The sequence below is a fragment of the Engraulis encrasicolus genome, chromosome 21 (assembly GCF_034702125.1).
Source record: "Engraulis encrasicolus isolate BLACKSEA-1 chromosome 21, IST_EnEncr_1.0, whole genome shotgun sequence".
Classification (NCBI taxonomy): Eukaryota; Metazoa; Chordata; class Actinopteri; order Clupeiformes; family Engraulidae; genus Engraulis; species Engraulis encrasicolus.
Window position 1 is genome coordinate 32,423,398 of NC_085877.1, and position 12,368 is coordinate 32,435,765.

Consider the following 12,368-nt stretch of genomic DNA (forward strand, 5'->3'; position numbering starts at 1 on the left):
GAATTTCGTACAAGCCTAGAGGACGAAAGGGGGAGGAGGAGGAAGATGAGGAGGACTCATACCCCCCCGCAAACACACACATACACTCCTATAATACAAGCAGTCATATGATTTGGAGAGTAAGTGGAGCTAACGGAGAGGATAAGGAAGAAGAAAGGGGGTAAAGACGGAGGATGGAGATGGTGAGGTGGAGGAGGAGATTGGGATGGAGGAGGAGGAGGCTGGTCTACGAGCCTTCACATTAGGCTTGTCTGCGTGCACGTGTGAGAACTGCAAACGTGTCCGTGCTCAGTCCGGAGTATATGCTTCACAGAACAATCACCCACTACACCACCTCATCCCCTGGGATAGCTGCCTGCTGCCCTGGACATTTTTTTTTTACTGCACTGAGAGACTCTTAACACAGGACAATGTTTGTGAACTTGTGTAAGACTGATTGCTGTACTCAAGTGTGTGCTATACAATGTGCAATAATGTAAAAGGTCTTTATGTTTTATATTTGTATAGGCCAGAACCACACAGATTTGAGGCTAGAATCTCGAGAGGACCTGGAAGAAACACATCACAGCACAGTTCCACACAATAGTTTTTGCATTCCACTTAGCAACAGCTGGGCGTGCATTTCATTATACCTGAGACATACATGCACCGTAATCGTAGATCCATGCTCTGGAAAGTGTTCTGAGGTCATCAAGATCCCGACTGCAATAGCAAAGTATTATTTTATCAACACCTACAAGAGTAGAGTAGAGTAGAGTAGAGTAGAGTAGAGTAGAGTAGAGTATCATTTTTGGATCCCGAGGGAAATGAAGGTGTCAAGTAGCACAAACATACAGAAGAAGACACAAGGACATTACACACAACATTGCACATGTATTCACATATATCCACCATATATATTCACAGGGTCAAATCTCCCTACACACACACACACACACACGAGGAAGAGAACCAGGGTCGAGTATCAATTGAAGAGCCGGGAATCCACATGCCCACTGTGCGCAACATTTTACATTTAAAAAAACAACTTACGTTAATTCATATTTGAACATCATAAAATTCATGGTTGAACATGGGTGATCTGAGGAGGACTGTACACAAGAGATGCACTCACAATCTGTTGAATTTGAAGTGCTTTTGCAAAGAGGAGTGGACAAATATTGCCATGTTCCACACTTACCCAAAAAGGACTGAGTGCAGTAATGACAAAGGTGCTGCAACAAAGTAGGCTATTAATTTAAGGGTGTGCATATTTAGGCTATGCAACCATGCTCGTGTAGGCCTAAGGTTTTTCTTTCCTTTTTTTTCTCTTAAAGCTTTGATTTTTTTTCCAATTAGTTTTAGAGTAAAGATGGGAAGTTGTGGGAAATGTCTTTCTATCATGGGCCTATTTTACATCGAAAGAAAAAAAAACCTGGCATTTGAACAGGGCTGTGTAGACTATTTTTTAAAGGCAGGGTAGTTATTAGACCTCTAATGTTTGGGGCTGACTTTTTTATGAACAGCACTAAAATCATGAGTGCACTGGCGCCGCACGTTCTCCACCATTGGCTTCTTGCTGACACTTCGGCGACGTTCATTGGATCATTTTGTGACAGCTGTGCGAATATCCATTCACAGAACAGTAAAGCCTCTGCGGGAACATAGCCAAAATAAAAGTATAGGGGTAGAGTGAACGGGGATTATGTGTCAAAATACAAGCACGCTTCTACATTATAATGCTATTCGGAGTATTAGTGCCGCCGACAGCCGTATCTGCAAAAACTGAATGTCCAACGCATTTGAGCATAAAACCAGTCAGTAGCCATACAACCCCTGCCCGTGATGAAATCACCAGCAGAGAAAGTGAAAAGACATGACTGGAAAAATCTTTGCTCACGGGAATGGGATGTAGCTGCTTTTATTTTGATACAATCGGAAGCAAGAGTACATCACCATACTACATTATGTTGCGCAGTATTTCATCCATACTCACAGTTCGTTACGCTATTCCCTGGTTCAGAAATCAGGCTGTGTGTAGCCTGCTGAGCAGTTGGGTAAATGTAATGATTAAATATCAAAGAAGTGGGCCAAATGGACCTTTTCATTTTCCTAGCGTTGTGCTCTCTGTGTGTGGTTTCATCGGCAAGGAAAGGCGAGGATGATGAATGGGTGCACCTCCCCAATAAATGTGAAGGTACAGTCACTCCATTTGATTATTTCTTTGCTTCCTCTAGCAGTAGGCTGTCTATCATTTATTGTTTTGGTCGTTCATGGATTAATCTTCTTTGAAATCAGACAAACTGGTAGGTTTAATTAAGCAATGACAACGATCTACTGTAGCGGTTTTGAACCGTTAACTAGGGTAGACTGTGCAATACACCACAGTAACACACCAGAAAAGATGCGCAGTAGCCCTGCTGATCTATTTTCCCCCTCCACATCTTTGTTTTAGTATGCAAGTTTGTTAGCCTCGAGATGAAATCCGCGTTTGATGAAACTGGGAAGACAAAAGAGGTGATTGATACCAACTATCGATTCATAGACGGCAAAGGGTCAGCGCCAATCAAATATGTGAAATCGTAAGTAAAGCCTTTCTCTCCTCTTTGCGCACTGTAGAAGGATTTCTGATGCTCCAATTTTGCTCCGTTACAGATTATACTGTATATACCTGAATGAGATGGTGCTGTCCAATATTATAGAAGTGGATCAATGAAAACAAATTATTCTCAATGTGAAATTATTCTGTAAATATTTAATTACATTAAAAACTGCATACCAACAGTAGGCCTATAGGCCTACTAGCCTTAACAGTTCATGTTGCCTTTTTTGAAAGTCAAAATCCACCCATCTTTGACACCAACTTTCAGTTTCCTAATCTAATGCATGATTGTGGCCTCCTTCCTCAGAGACATGCGGTTCATCGAAGTGGTGGAGAACGTGTGCAAACGACTGCTGGAGTACAATCTGCACAAGGAGAGAGCGGGAAGCAACCGCTTTGCCAAGGTACAGTAGCAACTACAACATACACACACACACACACACACACACACACACACACACACACACACACACACACACACACACACACACTTATTTATACAATTTGTACAAATACTTGTTATTTGTACAATAATGTGTATTACATGTACGTCCTTGTGTATGTTTTTTATTTGCATATTTATGTAAGATGACAAACACCTTAATTTCCTTCAGGATTAATAAAAGTACTCTACTGAACTCTACTCTACACAAATGCCCACTTTATTTACAGGGCCACTGTGTACCATTAAAAATATGGTAGGACGTTTTCATGCACCATCTTGAATTGGGTTGCATAACAGTCTTGGCAAACTAGACAAACATGCCTAGTGGCAGAAAATGCTTTTACTTGACGAGTTGGTCTAGTGTTGCTCCATGGCGGAGGCAATTCATGTGACCACTAAGTAAGTTGTACTAAATAAAACTAACGGTTTATTCTGAGCGTGACCCTATGACATCTTACGTGAGCAACTATGGTGGCCGATACATTCCTATATACCGTATCATCACATGGGGTAGCCGTGGCTCAATTGTTAGAGTGTTGGCCATCCATGGCTGAAGTGCCCTTGAGCAAGGCACCTAACCCACACATTGCTCCAGGGACTGTAACCAATACTCGGTACCTAAATATTTGTAAATCGCTGTGGATTAAAGCGTCAGCTAAGTGTAATGTAATAGGAATGTAATAACAGGAGACTGAAACCAATACCCTGTACAAAAATACTTGTAAGACGCGTTGGATTAACCCCTTTGCGCAGAGCCTATGTTATAATGTTACTCTCACCAAAATTGTAATAACTATGTCTTAATCTGTAACTTAAGGCTCTCAGTAATGTCATAGCAATGTTGTTATGATGTAGTTGGGTATTTCCAGCAAATAGCGAAAAGGGCCACCGGCGACCCCATCTGCACAAAGACGCTACAGTGTCAGCTAAGTGTAATGTAATAGGACTGTAATAACAGTTACAGGAGATTACCCGAAAGGATGCAAAATCTGTCCTTCAATCACAACACTTTGTCAGTCTGCATCTGTGTTTGTTCCTGTTCTAATCTGCGTATCGGGTTGCGGAATAGTTTTGCATTAGTGGTGTGCATTGGCACTGCCCTCACGATTCGGTTTGATTACGATTCGGGAGGTAACGATTTGAATCGATTCAGTCCGATTCTACGATGCATTGCAGTGCATTACATTTCTACTGAAAGCAACACATTTTTTTTTTAATCAGTCATGAAGTAATACAAGCAGTCAGATACTGAACAACATAATATTGGCTGTTTTCTTTATCAGTCTTAAAGATTTCAATGCTTTGAAGTGCTTTAACTTAATTTAACGTTTGTTTGCTCCGGAAATATCCACGGAAGTAATTGAAACATGAAGAAACATGCCGCATCGATTATGGCACTTGCCGAATCGATTATTGAATTGTCCTGCCCAACATTGCGATGCATTGCTGAATCGATTATTGTTGACACACTCTATGGCAGGAACTGTGACCTATCACTCATGGGACTTGCTCGATCGGAGGTCGATCCACAAAGGATTTTAAAGAATATTTGAACAGTTTATTTGCAAATCGTATCTCCATTTTGTAGAAATGTTGGGAAATTGACATTTTTGTACTGGGCATTCCATTGCATTGCACTGAAAAAATGCATTTTATATAGGCTGAAAAAATATGTTCTCAAAATATTTGGATGGCAAGATTCACATATAGGTGATAGGACCTCTGAACAGTCGTTTTCAATAATAAAATGCAAAAGTAAAAAATGGTGGATAATACACTGCTTTGCAAATAAACTCTTCATTTTTAATCGCGTCAAAATAAATGAATAATAACCTTATGCCTTTCCAACCAAATAAACAACAGAGTGAGAGACTGTCTCTGGCTTGTATGTTAGGTTCAGGCTACTTTGGTACGCATGGGGTGTCGATGATGGCTTTATCGTGCAATCAGTCTCGGTTTATGACCAGTGGTGCACACAATATCACTTCCCCTTTTCACTTCCTCATGTGCTTTCTTTACTGTAGTTTTCTCACCTGCCCACCCACTGCAGATACACAGACACACACACACACACACACACACACACACACACACACACACACACACACACACACACACACACACACACACACACACACACACACACACACACACACACACACACACACACACACACACACACACACACACACACGAATTGTGTGCACACAGTACACAGATAGACATAATCACACGTGCACAGACACTAATGCATACTGTAGAAACTTGCAGGCGCGAGCAAACACCCCCCAACACACACACACACACTAGTGGTGTCAACAATGATCGATTCGGCGATGCAATCCAATGCGGGGCATGGACGATCCAGAATCGATCCGACAAGTTCCAGAATCGATCTGGCAATTTTTCAAAAAGTTTCAATTACTTCCATGGATATTTCAGGAGCAAATGAATGTTAAATAAAAGTACTTCAAAGCATTGCAAGACTGATACAGACTGATACAGAAAACAGCCAATAAATTGTTGCTCAGTATCTGACTACTTGTATCGCTACCTCCCGAATCGTGATCGAATCGGATCGTGAGGGCAGTGCCGATCCACACCACTAACTAACACACACACACACACACACACACACACACACACACACACACACACACACACACACACACACACACACACACACACACACACACACACACACACACACACACACACACACATACAAAGGGAGCAATGCAGAATAAGGATCATAATATTCAATATATGGCAATATAAAATATGAAAACGGGCGTAGTATAAACTGATCATCTCTACAGCAGTGGTGGTGTTTTGCACTTTTTTCACATTCCTGGGGTATTGCACAATGGATTGCTGTTCAGCTCTTAACCTATACAAGACAGTGTCTTATATGAGTTAAGAAAGTGTCTTGTATAGGTTAACCCATTGATGCTGGATGTTGCATTGCGCAACATTGGCCCTGGCGCCTGGAGTTGCATTACGCAAGAGATTTGAGACAACTTTAATAAAAATATTTGTTTGTTTGAGATGAATGAACACATTCCAACGAAAGATGAGGGTCTTAGCATTTAAATGCAACTGATAGCATGTTTTTATGTGCTTCAGAGGTTGAGATATTTAGGTTTTTATAGGCTGAGGGCAGCTTTTCTTAAAAAGGGCTCAGGCATTCAGCACCCTTGTTTTGCAGGTGCCTTAGGCGTCAATGGGTTAAGAGCTGAGCTGCAATTCATACAAGACACAGCAGGCTCCCAAGGGGGTCCCAAGAGGGTGAGCTCACCTCACCTCAGCTAAGCTCAAGGCTTGATTGCACATAAGCAAATATTTTAAAAATTGGATTTGTTTTACCCTTTTACAGTTAAACACAGCATGTGGATGAAAAAAACAAAACAACATGCGTTTTAGAAATCTCCTCTTGAAACTCGGTTTAAAAAATATCCGTTTTGGGGAGCCAAAATGTATACAGTTACAAGAATACCCATGCACAGTAGGTGTAAACGGGGTCCTAGCCTAGCTTTCACTTGCCTCTGCCTGGCTGTCACTCTCCACAACAGTGATTTATTGTTCTCCTCCTGCATACCTGCCCCCTCACCTGTCACCTGTCAGGAGTGTTGTGTCCGGTTGCTAGGAAGACCGAACAGACTTATCTGGCCTGACTGGTCGGGCATGGTGGCAGCAGCAATGCTAGTGTCGTGTGTGTGTGTGTGTGTGTGTGTGTGTGTGTGTGTGTGTGTGTGTGTGTGTGTGTGTGTGTGTGTGTGTGTGTGTGTGTGTGTGTGTGTGTGTGTGTGTGTGTCTCTCTCTCTCTCTCTCTCTCTCTCTCTCTCTCTCTCTCTCTCTCTTCACCTGCGTGTGTGTGTGTGTGTGTGTGTGTGTGTGTGTGTGTGTGTGTGTGTGTGTGTGTGTGTGTGTGTGTGTGTGTGTGTGTGTGCATGAGTGTGTTTGTCTTTCTGTGCGTGTGTGTATGTGTATGTGTCCATGCATATATCTTTCTCTCTCTGTCTCTCTCTCTGTCTCTCTCTCTCTTCACGTGTGTGTGTGTGTGTGTGTGTGTGTGTGTGTGTGTGTGTGTGTGTGTGTGTGTGTGTGTGTGTGTGTGTGTGTGTGTGTGCGTGTGCGTGTGCGTGTGCGTGCGCACATGGGTGTATGTCATTCTCTCTCTCGACCTCTGTGTGTGTGTGTGTTTGTTTTGGTGTAGTATCGGTCTCTCCCCCCTTCCCCCTTCCCATCTTAAAGGAAGATAAGGTCCTGGTGTCAGTGTGTCTGCATTCCTGCATTTCACATGTTGGTGATGATGACATCATTGTCAGTGCACACTCAGGGGTTAAGTGCCAGGGCCTCTCCACAACGAGTGAACACAAGTTAACAAACACTGCACCCTACTGGTGTATATACTATGTCTACCCTACTTTCAGTCATGCTCGGTGATGTGCTAACCAGGTGAACGATGAAAAAACTATTGAACATACTGTATGCGGACGCAAACAAAACAGTTCGGGGCATCTATGTTGTCACTGCAGTTCACTTAGAAATAGCGAGGCAAGGGCAAGCACTTAGTTCCCACCGCAGACTTTAAAATTCCCGGATGCTCTGATTTTCCGCTGGACAGTCAGTCGTTTCGGAAAAAAAGTCTTAGTGATTTAGTGGAGTGGAGATGGCAAATGGGAATGTGAAGTTAATGTAGGACACTGCTTGATTCACCTTGTGCCCTGATGAAGGCCCTGTAGCGGACCGAAACATGTTGGCAGTGGCAGTGTTTTTAATTATTGAAGTTCACACATGAACTAGCCTCTATAATAAATCGGTTTTATCTAAGAAGAGTGCCTTGGCGTCCTGCCTTTTTTTGATATTTTCTACGTCTTGGCCAAAGAGCACCTTCAAACCACCACCTGTTTTACCACTTGAACGCCGCAGCCCTCCAGCCCTCTCCTTTTTTTAAGTTAATGTAGGTGTTGGTTAGAGTGACTCATGTTGAAGACCACTGGTTGGGTTGAAACATGCCGCATCTGCTCTTTAAAATGTTTTCAATAAACACTTTTAGTCCATTGACAAGTGTGAGCTTCTCTACTCTGCACATACCTTACATTCACCAGTGTGTAGGGCTTACTTGTGTGATGTAGCAGAATGTAATGCAATGTAACACCAGTGTTTTTGCACAACATGCCTGAAACATTTTAGACTCTGCATAAGTATATTCATCAGTTTGTCTAGTCTAGTTGCGCACTGTAATGTAATGTAATATAATGCAGTGTAATAATTGATGGTGTTTTGCAGGGTGTATCGGAGATGTTCTCCTCTTTGCATGTGTATGTTCGCCAGTGTGTAATGTGTACCTGTGTGATGTGATGTAATGCAATGCAATGTGATGTTGGTGTTTTGCAGGGGATGTCTGAGACCTTTTCCACTCTACACAACCTGGTCCACAAGGGAGTGAAGGTGGTGATGGACATCCCCTATGAGCTGTGGAACGAGACCAGTGCGGAGGTGGCCGACCTCAAGAAACAGGTAGGCCTACTATACTGCCTTACAAAGAAACCGTGAAGCAACTACACATTTTGTCAAAATTTAGTTTAGACTGAAAATGGTCTTCGTAACACCTCCTCTATGTTGTGACAAAGTATTATGGTCCAACTGTGTTCCATTTTAGAGGTGTTATTATGCCAAACAGGGTTCCCACGGATCATTGCATTTTTGGAATATCATTGAATTTCATAAAAGTTTTTCCAGTCATGGAAAGTCATGGCATTTTACCATTTTGCATGCACAGTCACGGAATTTTCTTAACAGTTGTGTAGAATCAAAAAACTTTTTTGTTCTGTGTATGATGTATTGCTTTTTATTGGTTATACTACAACGCCTCGCCAGAGACCGTTTGGTTTTGCGCTGTAATGTGCAACATTCTAGGATGCTATGAGCCCTCCTAAGCCTGGTGGGGGGTCGGCGTCAGCCTTTGGGGTGAAGATAATCTTCAGTTTCCACACTTCTTAAGACTTTTTACAGAAGTGGTCATGGAATTTGTGATTTTCGGGTCTGGAAAGTCATAGAAAATCATGGAAGTTTGTATTTGAGTTAAGAGTGGGAACCCTGGCCAAATTTCCAGTAACTACAATATCTAGTACAAATACAAATTTCAATGTCGGTGTAGTTACTGCACTTTGCCTTTGTAGGGCTGTGTACATATCACACTTTTTAAAGCCAAACAACCCCAAGAAAATGAGTTAGGTCTGGGGGCACTGTGGTGCAATGTGCCACGCCACCCACGTGCATGCCCATGGGGTCCCAGGTTCGAGTCCGGTGTGGGTCATGCCCCAATTCTGCCCCCCATCGCTCTCTCCCATTCGTTTCCTGTCTACATCTTCAGTGTACTATGCAAATAAAGGCTAGAAAGCCTCAACACAAATATATATATTTTTTTTGGTTAAAAGTGCAAACAAACGTATCAATGTTATAACTGTGCATATTATAAATGAACAACTCATATTGTTGTGCGCTTATTTATTGGTAAGGGTATACGAATATTATGTTTGAGGAATTTAATTTAGTGACCATGTGTGTGTGTGTGTGTGTGTGTGTGTGTGTGTGTGTGTGTGTGTGTGTGTGTGTGTGTGTGTGTGTGTGTGTGTGTGTGTGTGTGTGTGTGTCCTAGTGTGATGTGATGGTGGAGCAGTATGAGGAGGTGATAGAGGACTGGTACAAGGGGACTCAGGAGGAGGACCTCACCACCTACCTCTGTGAGAAGCACGTCCTGAAGGGACAGGACACAGGTACCGTGCCAACCCCAAACACACATCAGATATACTGTACACACTGTATGAAACATGTCACACTGGGGCAAAACACAGGTAGCCTGCAAACTCCAAATACATATCACATACTGCAGACAGACGGAGACAGAGACGCGCGTGCACAAATGTGCGCACACACACACACACACACACACACACACACACACACACACACACACACACACACACACACACACACACACACACACACACATCCTCCTTGTAAGTCGCTTTGGTCAAAATGTAATGCAGGCCTATTAAACATGTCCTAAAGGGACAACAAGCAAGTAGTGCCAACCCCAAATACACATCACATATTGCAGGCCTATTCGAACTCCAAATACTGGGGTGGGCTGTAAATAAACTCCATGCCAAATAAACATGCCAAATGCTGGTGAAAATTCAGTTTGGCTTTTGGAAAGTAAAACTTACTAGCCAGTGGCAAGTACTGCATCTGTGCCACTCTGACCCATTATCTGACCCCTGCATCTGACCCGTGTGTGTTTGGCTTGTGATTAAAAAAGTTAATTTACAGCGCAGCATATCACATACTGTATTAAACAAGTCCTGAAGGAACAACAAACAGCTACAGTGCCAGCTCCAAATAGTTATCACATACTCATGTTTTCATACTAATGTATTAAAGATGTACTGAAGGGACAAGACACAGGCAAATACATATCACATACTGCAGGCCTATTCAAACCCCAAATACATACAGTATAACATACTGGATGCATTAAACATGAAGGGTTAAGACACAGATACAGTGCAAACTCTAAATACACATCACATATTAAAACATGTTCTGTAGGTACACAGGTAAGGTGCAAACTCCTAAAACGCATCACTCACTGTATCAAATTATGCGTCCATATCATAATACAGGGCATACTGTTACACAAACACGCTTACACAGGAATATGAATACACACACACACACATACGCACGCAAGCAAGCAAGCAAGCAAATAAAAGTCTTTTCTCCCCCACCCACCACTCCCACCCCACAGAGTGCCTGAAGGAGAACTATCAGAGGAAGAAGAAGGGAGACGTGGCCCCCGCACCGGAGAAGAAGAACAAGAAGAAGAAGAGGAAGGGCAAGGGCAAGGACGGTGAGGATGGACAGAGCAAGAAGAAGGTGAAGAAGAAAAAGGGGAAGGCGGACACGGGAAAAGGCAAAGGGAAAAGTGGAGGCAGTGGAGGCAGTGGTGGCGGTGGAGGAGAAGAGAAAATTCAGAAGAAAGTCCCCCTGCCTAGCAAGAAGACAGAACTCTGAGGGGAAGTGGCTAATGCTCTCCAGGGGAGGGGCTAGTTTTAATCAGGGTGGGGTTATGTTGGGAGCTGGGCAGAGTCAAATATTGTTTTTGTTTTTTTAATGAAAAAAAAATTACCGTACTTGTTGGGGGGTGGGGGTGAAATCTCATTTTCTGAAATCTACTCGTCTACATTTCATTGATTTTAGAACTGTTCTATTTCTGTTTATGTACGGAGTCAATACGATTCGAAATAGAATGGTTTACATGTAGTACTAAGCTCTGAGCGGCAACGGAATTCCACTATTTTTTGTAGTAAGCGGTACTTGTGCAGGCCAATTCACATCTACAACGGAAACTATAAAGATATTTTTCTGCTCACACTTGTGAACGATAACGGCCGTTTCTCATGAGCGTCAACAAGCAGAAGCCATGACGTCTATACATTCTAAATAAAAACGGATTAAATGACATCATGTTATAGCTCAGAAGAATCACTCTGAATGTGATCTTTGTAGTTGTTGTAGATGTGAACTGGCCTTTGCTGTAATGGCTGGAACTCTGTGTAGGAGACAGATGAGGAGAGAGTGTGTGTGTGTGTCTGTGTGTGTGTCTGTGTGTGTGCGTGTGCGTGTGCGTGTGCGTGTGTGTGTGTGTGAGGAGAGGGTTCTGGACTTGGTAGATAAAGACGCCATGTTAGTGTGACCACATCCTGGCTTCAGTGTGTGTGTGTGTGTTTGTGTGTGTTTCTGTCTGTCTGTCCGTGTGTGTGTTTGTGCATGTCTGTGTCTGCAGCTCTGTGAGAGACAGAGCAGGGTGGTATTTTTCAGACATGGTCATGGTCTAGCTATCGCCAGACCGGCTGTTTTCTATGCGAGTGTGAGTTTTAAGTGCTGCTTCTCATGGCTGTGTTCAGTCAACTGAGCCTCGGTTTCAATTTCACTGCCCCCTCTGCATTGCCTCCTTCTCTCTCTCTCTCTCTCTCTCTCTCTCTCTCTCTCTCTCTCTCTCTCTCTGCACTGTCTTTGTTTGCCTTCCACCTTTTGGTTTTCCTTCTCTTTCTCTCACTTCTGCTCTCTTTGTAGTCTCTCTCTCTCTCTCTCTCTCTCTCTCTCTCTCTCTCTCTCTCTCTCTCTCTCTCTCTCTCTCTCTCTCTCTCTCTCTCTCTCTCTCTCTCATCCTACCTCCATTCTACTGATGTTCCTGCTGGTGTGCATTGTTTCAATGGTGACTTGTTCTCTAATAATAGCCTGGGCAGGAAAGAAAAGAGGCCCAAGTCTGTG

General features: G+C 43.0%; 1 protein-coding gene across 1 annotated transcript; it reads left to right on the plus strand.

The window, feature by feature from the left end:
- The first annotated feature begins 1,986 nt into the window (after positions 1-1,986).
- Positions 1,987-11,368, plus strand: cnpy3 (canopy FGF signaling regulator 3). The gene is made up of 6 exons (XM_063186611.1): positions 1,987-2,176; positions 2,435-2,561; positions 2,889-2,985; positions 8,427-8,549; positions 9,691-9,808; positions 10,843-11,368. Exons 1-6 carry the CDS (start codon positions 2,074-2,076, stop codon positions 11,106-11,108), a joined length of 834 nt encoding a protein of 277 aa, XP_063042681.1. The 5' UTR covers positions 1,987-2,073; the 3' UTR covers positions 11,109-11,368.
- The last annotated feature ends 1,000 nt before the right edge of the window (positions 11,369-12,368 follow it).